Here is a 19,122-nt window from a genome sequence, read left to right on the forward strand (position 1 = left end):
GAGATATGAGCACTTTCTTTAATATTATTTTGATATGCTTCATGAAATTCTACATTTTTTTCAGGAGTTGAATTTTCACATTATAACTGGTTACATTGTGTTTACTTTGTTTATTGGATGTTCATATTAAGCTATTAGTGAGATATTGATGGAATAAAGCCAAGAATACTAGGTGCAGTTGATGGTGTCTCATGGAAACACATTTTTCAGGTGATCAGGACATGTTGTAGCATTTCATGATAAAGACATTTGACTCTTTCTGTAACTGTTAAGTTACAAAACTTAAGGAATTCAACTCCTATTTAAGTAGTAGTAATATCTAACTCTTATGGAGACTTTTATCTTGCCTGGCAAATTTCTGTACATGCACCATCTTATTTAATCTGGTCAATGTGCCTGTGAAATAAGTCTATTCTTATTTTATGTTTTGAATAAACTAAGGCTAAGAGTGGTAACTTCTGCCACACATAAACTTACATAACTTGCCAAGATAAGGGCTAATCAAGTGCAGAGCTGATTACACAGCCTGTCCTTGGCCACATGCATTCATGTGTACACATAGACACTTTTATATGAGAAAATAGGTTGGAGGTTTTTTTTTTCACTTAGCATTACATTTTGGATATAGATCCATCATATGAATATTCCATTACAAAAGCATTGCTATTTAAATTGTTTATAGGCTTTTAAAATTTTTCTTTTACTGATAGTTGTTCATTGTAACTAAGAGGCTTAGATTTTAATAACTATGTGAGGAATAGAAATAGAGGGATTGGGCCTAGGAGAGATGAGAAGTTAGACACTGAGTTCATCTTCTAAAGCTTTAACTCTGAAGTGTTGTTCCCTTACCCAAAGGGTAGACTAGAAAAAAAAATTGAGTACTCAGAGTCACAGAAAGGAAATAAGCTTTTCTATTTTTTTCTGGGCTCTGAGTAAGGGGAAGTTTTCTCTGGGAATTTGTAGCTACTGTTTAACCCTTCCGTGGGTTTTTTAAAAAATTCTTTTATTGGTACATTTTAGGTATACAACACATTTACATTTCTCATTGGGAACTTGTACCTTTACATGATGTATCTTGGTTCTTATTTTTTGGTGGGTTTGTATTTTAAATGTATACTAACTGCACATTGCAGAACACCCCAATCTGAAAACATTGCAGAACTACTCTAGAGGATCATTTGCAGAACACTGGTTGTGTTCTAGATAATGCCCCACCAAAGTTGAGCTTATTATGTGCAGTTATAAAACAAAAACAAAATTCCTTCATCAGAAATCAAAGACATAGTGAACAGATGAGTTAAACTTCAGAAAATAGAAATATTCAGTATTAAATTATAAAAATTAAATTATTAATCAGTTAAAATTAAATGCCTCACTTTTAATTATTTGGTAAATAAAAATGTTAGGATGATTAAAGATAGTAGAAAACACAAAACACATTAAAAGAATAACAAAAACACTGTTTAAAAATATGAACAGAGCCAGACTTGGTGGTGCAGACCTGTAATCCCAAGCAATTTGGAGGCCGAGGCAGATGGATTTAGGGCCAACTTGGGCTACACAGTGAGTTCAAAGCCATCCTGTACTGCATAGTGAGACACTGTCTCTAAACAAACAAGGAGATCAGAGGTAGCTAGGAGATAAATAGAACTTACCTAATAAAAACAATAGCCGTTAAAATTCAAAAACTCATTGGAATGATTAAAATGCAGAATAGGTAGATGCAAAAATAAAACTAAGGACAGAGTAGATCTGAAGTGATTGTCCTGAATGAATAGAATTGATAAATGACCCAAAACTCAAATACTCAAATTCAGAAAGCACAGTGTTATCAATAAGGACAAGCTTCTAGGCTTACACGGCACTTTTAGGAAGTACAGAAACTATAAGAACTTATTGAACAGTACCACAGCATGCAGTCATCAAACTTTGAAATGTAAAAAGTTCTAAGGGATAAACAATAGTCTCTTTAACAAACAAATGATAAGACAGGGAAAAACAATAGAGTCATAATAGGCACCCATAGATGACCAAGGCAATGTGTAACTTATTTTCGATCTTGATTTTAATAAACCAGGCTTTCCAAACCCTAATGAGAGTCGGTTGGTAAAATTTAAATTAAACTAGACATGTTCTAGAAGGAATTATTACTTTTTAAAGTTGAATATTGGTATTGTTTGTAGTTTTTATTAAAAAGGCTTAAAGAGCGCTAGGGATTTGGCTCAGTGGTTCTGCTGCCTGCCTTGCAAGTGCAAGGACCTGAGTTCAATCCCCGGTACCAAAAAAAAAAAAAAGTTTAAAGATAATTTACTGAAGTATTTACAGATGAAATGATAATCTGGGAATTGTTTTAAAATCCATGGCTTAGTGAACATGGATAAAATGAAATATTGGCCGTGATTTGAAGCTGGGTGATGAGTATTTTAGCAGTTCATTATAATATTTTTTCTATTTTTGTATTATGTTTTAAAAGTTTTATAATACCAGTAAAAAGAGCAATTACAAAAAAAAATTGAGAATATAGCTAATTAAATCACTAACTGAAAACGTTAATGAAAGAAAAATAGAATAACCCTAATGAAAACAGAGGGAAGAAAAGATGAGAGTAGAAGTTAATGAAGTAGAAAAATAAGTAGAAATGATCTATGCAACCAAAATCTGGTCCTTTGGAGTAAATTTCTGGCAGAACTGATCAAACACAAAAGAATGAAAGCACAGATAAATGATAATAAGAACCAAAAAAAGAAGGCACACTGGAAAATATAGTGGAGTTAAAGCAATAGCAGGAAGTACTAAAAGCAACTTTTATATCATTAAATTTAGAAATGGAGGTCAAAAGACAGATTTCCTAGGAACATGTTAATTGCTAGACTGAGTCAACAAGAGAACTTGAATAAAGCTTAAATATCTTTTAAGAAAACGAACCATTTTAAAACATCCTCACCAAGAATTTCCCAACAGATCTATAGATGAGTTCTATCAAATAATTACAGAATAGTAAGCCTAGCCTTATATGGAAAATTTTAAGTTACATTCTGTGTTTTGTAGTAACCTTGATAACTCAGTTATCATTCTCAACACTAGGAAGGAAAGGGAAATTAGACTAATTTCACTTGAATGCATTTATAAAGTTCTTAGTATTAACAAGCCAAATGAATTGCCAGGTAGTTGTTTTAATAGTGATTGTTCCACATTTTCCTATTGTTTTGAAGTGCTACATTTATTGTAAAATGAATTCCCATATAGATGTGGGTCTGTTTCTGAAGAGTATACTTGTGTGCTTAGTCTCGTCTCATATTTTTGTCTGCCCGTGGAATCTTGCATTCAAGATATTTTTACTGGCTTTTTAATGTATGAGAATTATAGTGGTCTAGTAGTGTATGCTTTATATAAATATACAATGCATACTTTTTTGCACATCATTTGAAGAGGGTACCAGAGTCAGAAATCATGTACTTTATTTGAGGCATTTCTTTATTGTAAAAAAAAGATTATAATTTAAACAAATTTTAAGTTGATAAAAATTTAAGTAATCTTCAGAAAATATATTGCCTGTTTTCCATGAAAAATGCTTTTACTCTCATTTCTGTTCATTAATATATATGAATTAATTGTACCTTGCCTCTTCCTCAGAGGAATTTGAGATGGATTTTAAAAGGGACAGAGAAGTAAATATTACCAGACATCTGGGATGGATTAAGCATCACATTTGAACACCAAACTCAATTCTTGTGTTTTTCCAGAAAAAGAATTGGACACATTTTGCTGTGTCTAGTGAAGGGGCCATTAACTTTGTCTGAGAGATGTGCTTTTCATTTCTCTTTTTTTAAGAAATTGGGGCCAGGCATGGTAGGTAGCACATGCCTATAATCCTAACACTTGGGAGGCTGAGGCAGGAGGATTGCCATGGGTTTGAGGCCAGCTTGAACTATATAGCAAGACTGTCTCAACCTCACCCCCCCCCCCCCCAAATAAAAAAGAAAGGAAAGAAATTGGCCTTGGATATAGTAGCATTCAATTTTTCAAGTTTGCAGTAGTTAGAAAATACTTTCCAGATGGGCATTTTCTGTAGCTACCAACCATAAGAGCTGAACATTTTATCTGATCTTTTTTTTTTTCTGGTACTGGGGATTGAACTCAGGTCACTGCACTTACGAGGCAGGCGGCAGAACTACTGAGCTAAATCCCCAGCCAAGCTGAACATTTTAACTTAGAGAATCTTAGCATCTGTTGAGAGCAACGATATGTGGTTTGCTTTGGTTTTCAGAAAAATGCCGAGGACTGACTGAAATGCGGGAGGATTGCTAGAGTTGGAATCATTTTGCAACCATACTAAAGACCAAATCAAATAGCCATTAGATTTAGTATTAAGCACTTAAGACACTATATTGAGGGAGAAGTCTTGATGAAGAAGTAGGATATTTGCATGCTTTTAAATTGCCACCCCGCAAACTGCTGCTGCCTTCTCCTCCTCCCCCTCCTCCTCTTCCTCCTCCTCTCCTTTTTTTTTTTTTTTTTTTAAATGAAGGGGAGAAAAGCAGCTAAACAGAAATTGGACAATACCTTGATTGGGTAATCAAAGTTAAGAGCACCATTGAAGAATTGGCAATCATGTGTCTTCAAATATGATTCTGTGAAGATAACATCACCACATTTGTAGTGTAATAGTTGAGAATGTATAACCTCATTGTAATCATGGGAAGCTATAAGACAAACTTAAGAATTGTTCTCTTTAAAAAAGGATGAGGGTTGAGGATGTAGCTCAGTGGGAGAGCACTTGTCTATCATGTACAAAGTCCCGGGTTTGATCCCCAGTACCACCAAAATAAAACAAAACAAAAAAATAATGAGGAGAGCTATAATTCTAAAATATCAGTAGCGTAAAAGACAATAGAATATCCATATTCTGGATATGTTCCAGAATGTAGGAGGTGAAAGAGACATGGAAACCTATGCAGTATTTGACCCTAAACTGGATCCTGTATTGGAAAGGGAAATATGCTATAAAGGACATGACTGAATTCAACTAACAAAATTGGATTGTTTACATTAGATGTATTAACACTGTATTATATTAGTGTTAAGTTTGTTGACCCCGATAACTGTATTGTGGCTATGTAATGGAATGTTCCTACTGAGGGGAAGTACACTCTGAAGTATATAGAATGACTATGAAGTATATAGAAGGACCATAATGTGTTTAATTTGCCATCGAAGAGATCAGGACAAAAAATTGGTGTGGGATGTGAGAGAGACAGATTTTACAGTTTTTCTTTTATAACTTGCGAATAGATTTTTAATTATTTCCAATAAAAAGTTGAGAATATGTATGATTTAGTTAAGAGGCATTTATGTGAACTAACACATAGAGCTTAGAGAATTTGTTCTAGAAGCAGTGAATAGTTTAACATACTTATTAGTTTCTTTCACATATCAGATGCCCTAAGTGAGCCTTTAGTAAATACTGGATCAAATCAATTCATAGTTGAATTATCCACTGAATGTCTAAAGTGCCAAAATTCTGTTGTTGATTGAAAAGGGATGCATGTTGAAATGCTAAATACAGGACATTCTGTTGTGAAAACATTCTTGTGAAAATGTAAAATCCTGATTTATGCTAGTTCATTCTCAAGAAGTTGTTTCAGAGAGGTGCTTAAAAGAAGCTACTACTATTTTTCTCTCAAGGGGACTTTGAAAGTGTAGAAACAATAAGAAAAGTGCTCAGGTATAAGCCCAGTGTTTGAAAGTATATACAGAAAAGAATATTTGAAAGACATATATAGTAATTGAGTACCCTCTTCCATAGACGTCTGAACTTTTATTTCTTCCAGAAAATTGTGATTTTGCATGACTCAAATCAACCCTCTCTCTTCCATGAAAAGGAAGGAAGGGAAAGAAAATATGATTTTGAACAGAATTGTATGCTAATAGTCTTTCCTGGATAAACTAGTTGGAAAATGCCCAATAACTGAATCTTCTCCAGTTAAGAAGCAAATTAGACTCATGAAAGCACTTATAACCTTGTGGAAAATTTAAAAGTATTAGAGAAAATACCTGGGTAGGACATTTTTAATCTAAGATACTTTTTTGTGTGTATGGCAAGCATCCTTACTTTCAATGTTCATCCCTGCAGTTCCAAAAGAAATTCATAAAAATTGAACAGAGCTTTAAATTGACAAGTATCTTTAAAGTCCACAAGATAGAGATACTCCTCCTTTTTTGTGTCAGTGAGTTATTATGAGAAAAAAAAGTGGTTGCAGTCAGTAGTGTATTGGACTATCTTCTAGTGGCCTGAAAGCCAGTTGTTAAAATTTCAGGAGTTTTGCACACAGATTATTAAACACAGCCATTATTAAACATTAAGTTACATAGGCTACTATTAAACACTTTACATTTAAAAATAATAAATACTCAACTGAAAGTATAAATAAGGACTAAAAGGTATAATAGATAATGTGAAATAGGAAGAAAAGGGGCAAAGGGGAAGGGGAAGTGGGAGGGGTAGGGAAGAGGAAAGAAGGGAATGGAATTAATATGAGAAAATGAAAAAATGGAAACAAAGTCTTTGTAAATAAGAAGGGGTGGAGGAGTTGAAGGGAGGGCAGGGGAATGGGGAAAAAATAAGAACCAAGAGAGATTATGTAAAGGTACAAATTTCCAATGATGATTGTCATATGGTATACTTAAAATGTACCAATAAAATTAATTTTTAAAAAATAATAAAATACTCAAAACTCATCACTTCTGCATTTTATTATAATCTGTGCTCTTGAATAATGTATCTTGTATCTCTGTGTTGAAATTCTCTGTAATGGTGTGCATCTTCCCCACCTGCATGTTCAGTGAAATCACATTGATAGTTTGAAATTAGCCATGGTAAGAATATTTACAGCACAGAAATTGGCAAATGCCATAAGTTAGGGCTCAATGTATTATTTATTGATTGTCTAGACTTAAAGTGTTGGATAAAATGCTATTAATGTAAATGTCATACCTTTAGCTGTATATTGTGAATAGCTCAAAAAACAAGGATGTATTCTTTCATTACCTAGAAAATATCTAATTTAGCAGACATTGTTGACATCAACATAAAAATATCAGCCAATACAGTAATACCTCAGTTCACGAATGATTCTGTTAGCAAAATTTTGTTTCCATTTTTGAATTCTGCACTGGGTGTTGAACATGACCGTCTTCCCCCCTTTGGCACATAGTTATGGCTCCCTCCAGTCAAGATTGCGGTTGCAGACAAACCTGTGCACACTTGCTGTGAAGCTTTTTTATGTGCTTTTTAAGCATGTGCAGTACTGTACCATATTGCTCAATCCAACATGGCTCCAGAGAAAATACAGAGCAAGCGTGATGGTAAAAACAAAGTACAGAGCAGTAATGAAGGTGATAAGAATGTGCAAAGCAATAAGAAAGTGCAGAGCAAGAATAGTGAGATTTTGAAGAAAATAAACATTGAATTGAAGGCAATTGTAGAAAAGCATGAGTGTGGTATTCATGTGACTGATCTGGCCTCGAAGTACAAGATGGCGAAGTCAATCTCAACTAATTTTTTGTTTTCTTTTTTCATTTTCATTAAGTTTATTGGTACATTTTAGGTATAAAATACAATTACATTCCTCATTGGGATCTTGTACCTTTACATGGTGTATCTTAGTTGTTATTTTTTCCCCATTTCCCAGCCCTCCCTTCACCCCCTCCACCCTTCCCTATTTACAGAGACTTTGTTTCCATGTTTTTCCTTTTCTCATATTTTTTCTTTTCCCTACTTTCCTTTCCCCTACCTTTCCCACTTCCTCTACTCCTTTAGACCTTTTCTTCCTATTTCACATTATCAGTTATACCATTTGAACCTTATTTACACTTTTAGTTTTTCACACCAGAAAAACTATTCAGTATTTACATGTGTGTCCTATTTATTTCACTTAAGAGTACAGCCTCAATGTGCATCCATGTAGCTATAAATATCTCTAGCTTCTTTTTCTTTATGGCTGAGTAGTACTCCATTTTATTAAAAAACCCACATCTTTATCCAGTCTTCAGTTGATGGGCATTTGGGCTGTTTCCAAGTTTTGGCTATTACAAACTGTGCCGCTATATCAACCACAGTTTTTTGAAGAATAAAGATGCCACCAAAGGAGATGATGTGGCAAAAGGAGTTAACCAAGTAGAGGACACGAGTGCTGGAAGAGATGAAAAACTTTTATGAGTGTGGATGAATGAGAAACAGATGGCAGGTGATAGCGTTAGTGAAACTATGATCTGTGGAAAATGCTAGAAGATTGCAAAATGATTTACTGCAAGAAAATCCCTCTACAAATACAACAAGTGATGAATTTAAAGCTAGTAGAGGGTGGTTTGATAAATTCCACAAGAGAAGTGGCATCCATAGTGTGATAAGACATGATGAGGCTTCTAGTTCTGACAAGCCCATTTCAGAACCCTACAAAAAAGAATTTGCAGAATTTTTGAAGGCAGAAGGATACATCGCTCAACAAGTGTTTAACTGCTATGAAACAGGGCTCCTCTGGAAGAAGATGCCGAACAGAACTGATACCATGCAGGAGGAAAAGGCACTGCTGGGGAACAAGCCCATGAAGGACAGATTGACCCTTTTGCTCTTTGTGAACACAAACCTGATCTGAAGATTAAGCCACTACTGATGTACCATTCTCAGACCCCTTGTGCATTCAAGGAACAGAATGTGAACAAGGCCAGACAACCTGTCATGTGGAAGGCCAGTGTAAAAGCTTGGATCACAAGGCAGTTGTTTATGATGGGATAGCTGCACAAAGTGCTTAACCTATAAGAGAATTGTGCCCCTTTCTTTTTAAAATTAGATGTTTCCAGTTAATTGACACAAAAGAATTGTACATACTTATGGGGTATGGTGTGACATTTCAGTACATATGTATGTATGTATATACATATGTGTATATGTTTGTTTTGTTTTTTGTTTTTTGGTACCGGGGATCAAACTCAGGTTCTTGCGCTTGCAAGGCAGGCGGTGGAACCACCGAGCTAAATCCCCGCCCTGTGTGTATATGTATGTATAGTGATTAGATCAGGATAATTGAATGCCTTTCTCTTTTTCATTACCTTTTTCTTTCTACAAAGTCATAGATCTAAAGCAGTCTTTTAGCTTGGGCATGGGGTTATATGCTTATACAACCCCAGCACTCTGAGAGGCTGAGGTAGGAGGAGTTGGGCAGCTTGGCAACTTAAGTGAGACATTGTCTCAAAATAAGAAATAAAGGGGGGTGTGGCTCAGTGCAGAGGCCCTGGGTTCATTCTCCAGTACTTTCCCCACCCCCAGCCATAACTTCTAAGAAGTATTTTCTGATTATAACAATCTGTGTGTATTTATGTTGTCTAAATATGACATTTTGGGGTTCTCATATACTCCTCAAAGTAAAATATCAAAGTTTCTAGAATATGGAGATGGTTATGTTTTATTTTATGAATACTACATAGCTAGCTCACATAATCTTTTTTTAATTTAGCCAAAGAGAAAGCTACTTACTATATATAAGTAGAAAAGATTTGGAAGGCAGAGGTTATTGTTTAGGGAAATATGAAGAAAGAGGATATTTGGATAAAATTTGATATCTGATCTTTCTTAGATTTTACTTTTCTTAGTTGCATATTTAATTGCATTGATCATTTTATAGCTAGTTTTACTTTTTTTTTAGTCAAAGATTTCAATAGGATGGATAAGTAGGCCCTCTATCTATCTAGTCTTTAAAAATCTCTTGGTTCAATACACTATAATTAGTTTTTGTTAATTAAATCACTCTCTCTTTTTCTTTCAGATTGAGGTGATGCCATGCAGGAAGAAGTGGAGAGATGCAGAGGTCGAGCCAAAAGGCCTGACATGGCACTTTATGTACCTAAAGCTCGTAGGGGTACAGTACTCCCCAAGACAGGTGATAAGGAAAAAAGCTGTGGTCCGCCTAACTCTGTGGTAAAAGAACAACCAAAAGAAGGTTGTCGTTCCCAAAAGGAGATCTTTGAAGACAAACTTGAGGCTCAGAGACTAAATATTAACCCTGATAAGAAGCAGCATAATTGTAGAGAAGGGAAGAAATCTTCAACAAAATTAAGAAAAGACACATGCCTTCATAAAAGGAATAAAGACAGGGTTTATACTAAGAGAGGACTCACAATATCCAATGAAGTATTATCCCAAGAACATCAGCAAAGAGTCCCAAATTCTGAGATTATGCCTAGAGTGCCTTTACAGAGATATTTTAAACCAAAGACAATGGAATGTTTAGAGGTTCACAATACAGATGTGACAGCATATGAAGGAATACTTCTATCACAGTCTTGTTCAAAAATTAGTGAGGCTAATCAGGTTCTAAGCAGACCATTTCAGAATGTAGAATTCTGTGATTTTAGTAGACATGACCTAAGTGGGGAAAATTTTGAAGACAAAGATTTGGGAAGCCGAATTAAAACTGATACCAAAGTTGTGGAGATAATAACCCAGTTTCCTAGAGATTTTACTGCTGTATTAAAACCTGAGAGTGTGATTGCACCAGCAGAACTATGCTTGGATTCTGAACTTACACAGCAAAGTGTGCAAATACAAGATGGAACATTGAAGCCCAGCAATGAAAGCATCACTGCTATTTCTGTTTCTGGAAGTCCAGATATTGTCATTGATCAGACTTGTGTAGACTTTGAAGTTGAGAATGTAGGTGGTATAGCCAACAGTTCAGGTTTCAGCTTGGATTGGAAAGGTATAGATTCTATTCCTGAGACTATGGGTCACATCTCTCATAAAATGACTACGGTCAGCAAATTAGAGCACACAAATGGCATTGATCTAACAATGATTAGAGGACGTGAGGAGAATGGCAGCACTGCTGATGGGTTATGTAGAAAGGATGAACCTTCTGATACAGCGGTCCTTGCTTGTGAAGCGGATAATGGATCTAAGAGTGTAGATGACATTACTACTAAGGCATGTATGATGGACATTACAGGTGCCACATGCAGTCATATAGCTGTAGGTAGTCCTTATGTAGTTCGACTAGCTGATACTTATAGCGATACAAGTAGATTCTCAAAATACATAGAAATGAGTGGAGACACAGCGCCTCTTGATGTAGTTAGAAGTGAAAATGACTCTGAAAATTTCAGCAACCTGACTGCTTGCTCAGATACTCACACTGAAAGTATTTCATCTAGTTTTACAAAGTCAACAGGAAAGTTGATAGACAGTATGTCAGATTGTGCTTCCTCCCCTATAAAGACGATTGCTGGCAGTAATTATAACAGTTTTTTGGACTCTGAAATACATATGTCAAATGGGACAAAAGAACTTTCAGGGAGTGCCTTGGGCAATGATCTAGATATTACTGGTAATGTATCAGAGGCATTACATGAACTAAGAACTGCTAAAGAGTTCAAAACAAAAGAACAAGATGACTCAGAGACTATAGAATTTGGTGTATCATTTCCTGTTAGAGCATCATCTATGGAAACATCTGTGGAACTAAAATCAGCTGAAACTTCTTACATAGCAGAAAGTACTGCTGCAGAGGAGAGCTGGGAATCTATGTTTAATGATGATGGTGACTGTATAGATCCACGTCTTCTACAAGAGGTATGTTCCCTTGAAATTGCTTGGTTTTTAGACAGTTTATAAATTTGAGGAACTTAGATTTAGAGGTAATTTTGATAGACCTTTTTTGTTATGTTCACATCACACGTGATGTGAACACTCATCTTAAGGGTTCCTACAATAACCTAATAACCTAATAGGATTGTAGATTGAGAAAGGAATAGATATTTAAGTTAAAACATATAGAATTGAACTGTAATAGCCCAGTCCTGAGAAATTTACTGAATAGCTTAAAAATGAATTTAATAGATTTAATGAATTCTGGCTATCTGTTGAGGAAATACACAGGGAAACTTCTTCAAAAGGATTTTTCTATATTGACAAGATATGTTTCACATGAGCCCATTTGAGGAGAGGAGGATAACTGTTACTCATATTTACTTTTCTTTAGTGGATGTTGGTATGTTGTTAAACAGTGTAGAGCAGGCATGTCCAACTTGCAGCCTGCTGAGGTTTTTTTTCCCCTGCTGGGTTTTTTGCCCTTGTTCTTTTGAGTAAAGAGGAATTGTCTTAGGCCACATATAAAATATATAATACAGTTAATGTATATAAGTAATAAAACTTCCTTTAAAAATTTTTTATTATAAAGGCAAAAACAGTCCAAAAATTAAATACACCTGCTATAGAGGGAAGGATGTAGAGAAGGGAAGGGTAGAAGACAGTACGGCTATTTTTTAAGGAATTTATATTAAGGGGCGTAACAAATTTTGTCATAAAGGTGCAGAAACTTGGGTACATTATGCCCACGTTTATTTAGAATATTTCAGTTGATGAATTATTAATTTTAATTTTATGAGTTTTATATTAAGCAATGGGTACTTAACAGGGAAAAATATCAAAAAATAAAGTATTGAAATTTTAATATTGAGTGTTAATAAAAAATCATCAAAATTTTCAACATCAACTTTTTTGGTGTACAAAGTCTAAAAGTAACAAATAAATTCCTATATGAACTACAATGAAAATACCAATAGGACTCTATAAAAGAAAACTTAATTATCACACCCAAGGCAGTCTTCACACATGACAGTAGCACATTCCATATACACATATCACTTATACTGACAGCTCATGTGTTTGCTTTCCTAGCCTTTTTGTAGGATGTACTTGACATCTTGCTGTTCTTTTTTTTTTGGTACCAGGGATCGAACTTGGAACCTTGCACTTATGAGGCAGGCGCCAGAACCACTGAGCTAAAACCCCGGCCCCTGCATCTCACTGTTTTGTCTGGTCTTGCTGTTTTTTGTTTTTTTTTAATACTTTATTATCAAACACACACACATACAAAAATTAAAACCATTCAAAGAAGAACAATGCAAGGGGAAAAAAACTACAATAATATTCAAATACAGTAGAACTCAACCAAAACAAAACTGAAAAGCACTTAAACATTTTTCCATATAACTTAAAAAACCATCTCAAGCACCACCGAGACACCAGAGGATGTGATTTGTTTCAGAAAGGTCCGCAAAACCAACACTGAACAAATAGTGGTCTGGAAAAGAACTCCAGTTAGCTAGCATACTCCACATAAGCCAAACTTCTCCCTGATTTAAATTTTGATACAGTCATATGACACGTCATGGAAACACAATCCGAGAAATATGCTATTAGGCCATTTCATCCGTGTGTATCCTTAATTACACTTTCAGTTTCTCACACTAGAGAAACAATTTGGTATTTACACATGTGTGTCCTATTTATTTCACTTAGGATGGCCTCAATGTGCATCCATTTAGCTATAAATGTCTCCAGTTTCTTGTTCTTTATGGCTGAGTAGTACTCTATTTTATTAAAAAACTACATCTTCTTTATCCAGTCTCCAGTTGATGGGCACTTGAACTGCTTCCAAGCTTTCGCTATTATGAACTGTGCCACTATAAACATGGATGCACATATATCACTGTGGTATGATTCTTTTAATTCTTTTGGGAATACCCAGCAGGGGGATAGCTGGGTCAAATGGGACCTCTAAGCCTAGTTCTTTGAGGTATCTCCATACTGATTTCCACAGTGGTTGCACCAGTCTGCACTCCCACCAACAATGGAGAAGGGTTCATTTCTCCCCACAACCCTGCCAGAATTTATTATTGAATGATTTCTTAATAGCAGCCATTCTTTCTGGGGTGAGGTGGAATCTCAGTGTTTTCATCTGCATCTCTCGAATAACCAGTGATGTTGAACATTTTTTCATATATTTATTTGCTGCTTTTACTTCCTTGTCTGAGAAATGTCTGTTCATTTCAGATGCCCATTTTTGAATTGGGTCTTTGAATTTGGGGGGTCTGATTTTTTTCACATCTTTATATATTCTAGATAGTAGTCCTTTGTCTAAGGTATAACCGCTGAAAATTTTTTCCCACATTGTAGGTTGTCTTTTAGCTCTGTTGGTGGTTTCTCTTGCAGTGCAGAAACTTTTTTTTTTTAATTAATTTTATTGGTACATTTTAGGTATACAATTCATTTACATTTATCATTGGGTGTTTGTACCTGTACATGATGTATCTTGGTTCTTATTTTTTTCCCCATTACCTGTGCGCCTTTCACCCACTCTGCCCTTACCTATTTACATAGATCTCATTTCCCTTTTTTTTCTTTTCTCATAGTATTTCCTTTCCCTCTTTTCCTTTCCCCTTCCTCTCCCTTCACTCCTTCGTCTTTGGACCTTTTTTCCTATTTCAAATTATCAATTATTCATTTTAATCATTTTAACCCTTGTTTACACTATCAGTTTCTCACAGTAGTGAAACTATTCGGTATTTACACGTGTGTCCTATTATTTCACTTAAGAGTATGGCCTCAATATGGATCCATTTAGCTATAAATGTCTCCAGTTTCTCGTTCTTTATGGCTGAATAGTACTCCATTTTATAAAAGAACCATATCTTCTTTATCCATTTTCCAGTTGATGGGCACTTGGGCTGCTTCCAAGCTTTAGCTATTACAAACTGTGCCGCTGTGAACATGGGTGCACATATATCACTGTGGTATGATTCTTTTAATTCTTTTGGGAAGGTACCCAGCAGGGGGAAGAGCTGGGTCATATGGGACCTCTAATCCTAGTTCTTTGAGGTATCTCTATACTGACTTCCATAGTGGTTGCACCAGTCTGCACTCCCACCAACAATGGAGAAGGGTTCCTTTCTCCCCACAACCCCGCCAGTTTTGTCAGTAGGTTCTTACTATATTACACAATATGTACTTAACAGGAACATAAAATATCAATAAAGTATTAAATTTTTAATATCTACTGTACATTTAGAATAACCATCAACATTTTCACATCAGCTGTGTACTTCTTACAAAACCTAAAAGATAATATCAGAAATAAAAAGCTATGTGAACTACAAACAAAAATCTACCACAGAAATAACCTTTGTTTTAACTGTCACACCCAAGGCAGTCTTCACACATGAAAACTGCATGCTTTGTACACAAGTATTGCTTACACTGATAGCACGTATGTTTTTGTTTTCCTGTCCTTTCTTGTAGGGCACAGTTGACATCTTTTTGATTTTCCTGTTGTAGTAGGTCTTTGTGATGCTATGCCTGCCTGTTCACCTGTCAGCTCACCAGTGTGCTCCACAGTTTTTTTGCGTAGTTCCCTGGGCAGAACCATTTTGTTTTCCCTGTGATGTAAATGATCACTTATGAGTTCCAGTGCTAATCCTCTCAGAAAATTTCTCCATGGTATTTTGCACTTGGTTATTTTCTTTGTAAACTATCAAACTGTTTATGTTACCCCTGTTTAGGGTTGAGTAAAACACAACCATTGACCGATGCTTTGTGTTTTGAATGACATCATAGTTGCTGCGTACTAAATTTCTACTCTGCCTTTGGTTTTGTTGTAGAAAGTTCCCATCTCAGGCTTCCATTTTGTTGTTTCCCTATCAGTATATCCATCATGGTGCAATGTTGACATCAGCAGGACCAGTTTGTTTTTCTTTGCTATATGAAGCCATTGTAAATCTTTCTGAAATCCACAGATTGTACTATACAATTCTCTGCTTTTGAAATTGCAACATTTCATTTGTAATATCTTCTTTGTTCCTGTGCGCAGTTCCTACACTGGTCAACTTTGCTCTGTACGCAAATGTAACATTGATTGGAAATGGGTAAACCAATTGTCAAAAGTCACATTCAGATTAGGTTGGGAGATGGGAGCAACAAGTCTGTTCACAACATCATTCAGTTTATCACCATATGAATAAGGACCTGGTGGCTGAGTTTCAGGATAAATATCTAAGTTGAAAGCATAATAAGTCTTCGTACCTGCAAGAGCTTACATTTTTATGCTATATTTTGACCCATGTCTTTTTGATAAATCTTTTACATTCCTGTGATTACCATGAGAAATCCCTGCTCAGTACAGCAGACCTATGAATGCTTTCAGTTCAGCTAGTGAGGTGTCATAATAAATAACATTTTTGAATGTAGCTGTTGGTGCACACAGGACATTTTACTTGTATTTCAGCCTTTGTGTATTTCACAACATCTTGTAGCATTTCATCTGTTACAATTTTCAATATTGAGTGGCAGTGCTGCCATTCTGTCCAATAGGTTTCACCCCTGCCAACATCCTCACTATGTTTTTGGAACTGATTTTAATATTGGATTGTTCCATTTGCTTGTGTGGCCATTGCAACATTTGACTAGTCAAATATGCACTCACATTGCTGTTTTCTTCATTATCTGAATTGAGGTCTGCATTTCCTGTACCTGTATCAGTTGGTTCTTGCTCCATTTCACTGTCACAGATACTTTGGCTCACATGGCCAACATCATAGTCTTTATCATCATCATCATCCATGTGTGAGTAATATGATGATTCACTTTTGCCTTTCTCCAAAACTTGCAAATCTGGTTTTTCATGTGCCATTGTTCTGAATTGGGCTACTTCTACCAGAAAAATCAAAAGAAAACTTAAAAAAAACCACAACTAAATGGACAGAAATTTAACAATGAGCATTTCATGGGTAAAACTCACCTGTTGCTGCTTTGGAGCTCTGAAACACACCTTGCCATTTGTCTGCCAAGTGGGTAAATACACAAATGGGTTTTTTCTTTCCCTAGGTACAGCTACTGTGAGTCACACCCACATTCTATTATGATAAAATATGTGTTATGGGTGTATTTTACCCTCTGTGATGCTCAGGTGAACATATGGAAAACTTGTTAGCCGGAGCATTACATGGGTAAAAATTCCAGCTTGACACTTTTCCACATGTGCACACACCTTGCGGTTCATTGTACCAAGTGGGTAAATACAAACATTGCTTCTTCCTGTATCTCCTAGCTGTAGATGCTGAGATGTACAGCTAGCTACTGTATGCTAAAGTACACAGTTTAGTAGAAAAGTATGGGATAGGTTGTTGTAACTCATTCTTTTGCCCTTCAAGTTGAGGAATAAATAACTGCTTAGCTTGTCTAGAAAATATAAATGAATAGTGACATACTTGCCAGTTCAGAGTTCATAAATAAGAAAATATTGGATGGATTTGAAGGCATGTTACAAATTACTTAGTTCTTTTTATTTTCTTAATTTATACTATACATTTAATTTTTATCCAACATTTAAATTCCTTACTATTGTGGGAAATTGTAGAATTCAGCTATCTAGTTGTAAGAATTGATCACAAGAAGTTTGTTAACTGAGAAAATTAAGACGTTTCTGGGAAATTCCACAAGTCTGTTAAAAGAATGCCAGAAAACTTTAAGAGACGTTGTAAAAGTCTCACGGGAGAAAAACAGGTTTTCCTAGTTTTCTTATTTACCATTTCCTGGGATCAGAGAACCGCTACCCAGTGACTCTAGGGGTGGTGAGAGAGATAGCACTCACTATGCACATCTGTGATGTTTGTGGTGGGCCAGTGGGCTTGATTTTGGCTGAAGTTGTCCTGCTCTCTTGGTACCATCTGATAAGAAGAGGGCTGCAGTGTGCTCTTTGATGTACGGGATTGGTGAACGGAAACGGGACTTGTGAATTCGCCTGTAGCTTTTATAGGTCACTTAAAGTCCTGGTTATCAACAGAGGTTAAAATCAGAAAGACAATAGCCAGAATAACTAAGCTGCTTTCCTACATGTATAAAAGCCTTGCTTCTTTCCTTTGTGATTGTCGAATAGTGCCAGAGGAATTAAACTGCTGTTCGTCCCCCAGGCTGTCTCCTTTTCTTTCTTTAAAAGTCAGTGCTTTCTGGGGTCTCAGGTCTCCCTCTAGAGAGACCACCAACAACTATAAATTAAATCCATTAGTTTTAAATAGTAGAACCACTGTCTCTTTCATTCCTTATAGTGAGTTTGCATAACCTTTGCTTGGAAAGGAAAAATGATTTCCCTGTGATTCTCATTTCTATAAATGAGGAAATTAAAGATTAGTACTCAACACCTTTAGGAAAGGCAGAATCAGGATGCCAGTCTAGTTGTGTCTTAAATCTAGCTAGCATTTATGTTCTCTTTCCTCACCTCAGGGGTTTTGTTTGAGCCATTCCAGAGAGCCTTTTTAATATGGAACAGTGAGTCTTTCATTTCTGACAGTTTGTCTGAAAGTATAGACAAGTTATCATATGCCTGGAAATACCCTTGTGAGACCGAAGAGGGCAGCCTATTGGACAGAACTGATTTTCCAATACCAGGCAGTCCCACCTTATTGTTAGGTGTTTACACAGAATTTCATTGTTACTTCCTATTGTTCAGTCAGGAAACATCACACCTTAAACATTCCTTAGAATGAAATGTAGAACAGAGAGTAACTATGATTCAGTATCATGAACTCTTTAACATGGCAAATTGTATATATATGTGCATTTCTTTGTACCTTAGATTATTCACAAAGTGAATCTAAAAATGTGATACTTGGACTAGCAGCATGAGCATCACCTGAAACTTGTTAGAACTGTAAACCCTTTAGCCCAACAACCTGTACATTTATAACTTTTAGGTAATTCTGATCATGTAAAGTTTGAGAACCCCTGCTCAGAGGTAGTACACAAATGCATATCAGAATTTGAGTAGTAAACTACAAATGGTAGTCAGCCCATAGTTAGAAAAACACTGTTGTGCCAAGGTTTGAGACCCAAATCAGGTGAAGAAATACTAATAATAGAGGTAGTTAGCTGAATTTGGAGGTTTTAAAGGATGAGAGAATTGAGAGAAGGCCTTACTCTGAGAAAGGAAATAGTTCACAGGAATTGACAAAACAACTACCTGAGGAGTACAAAACACACACAAACACTCAGGAGAGAAAGAATAGCTTCCTGCCTACACACACACACACACACACACACACACACACACACACGCTCATGAGAGAGAGAATAGCTTCATAAGAATGAAGGGCATGGCATGCAGAGCTTTTTATACATGGTAATACTAAACACTTACTGAGTGGATGGAGATGATAGGGCAGAATTAGAGCTCACTTTTTAAGGTTGGTCTCCAGGGGCTTTCATTGTTTTGTGAGTCAAAGTCTCACTATGTTTCT

At 35.8% G+C, this 19,122-nt stretch overlaps 1 protein-coding gene across 12 annotated transcripts in view; it reads left to right on the forward strand.

Annotated features, from left to right (window-relative positions):
- R3hcc1l (R3H domain and coiled-coil containing 1 like) overlaps positions 1-19,122 on the forward strand; it is a 134,972-nt gene that overhangs the window by 34,419 nt on the left and 81,431 nt on the right. For 11 of the 12 annotated variants that reach the window (XR_015440396.1, XR_015440393.1, XR_015440394.1 and 8 more), the window contains exon 2: positions 9,822-11,623. The exons of the other annotated variant lie outside the window; for it this stretch is intronic. Coding sequence is in view for 4 of the 11 variants with exons in the window: in XM_004838633.4 (XP_004838690.2) it covers positions 9,836-11,623 (1,788 nt within the window). In the remaining 7 variants the exon portion in view is untranslated. The remainder of the gene's footprint in view (positions 1-9,821; positions 11,624-19,122) is intronic. 12 annotated transcript variants of the gene reach the window in all.

The sequence above is a fragment of the Heterocephalus glaber genome, unplaced genomic scaffold (assembly GCF_053883595.1).
Source record: "Heterocephalus glaber isolate CG9 unplaced genomic scaffold, H.glaber_assembly_v1.0 deba00001497, whole genome shotgun sequence".
In the NCBI taxonomy this organism is placed as follows: Eukaryota; Metazoa; Chordata; class Mammalia; order Rodentia; family Bathyergidae; genus Heterocephalus; species Heterocephalus glaber.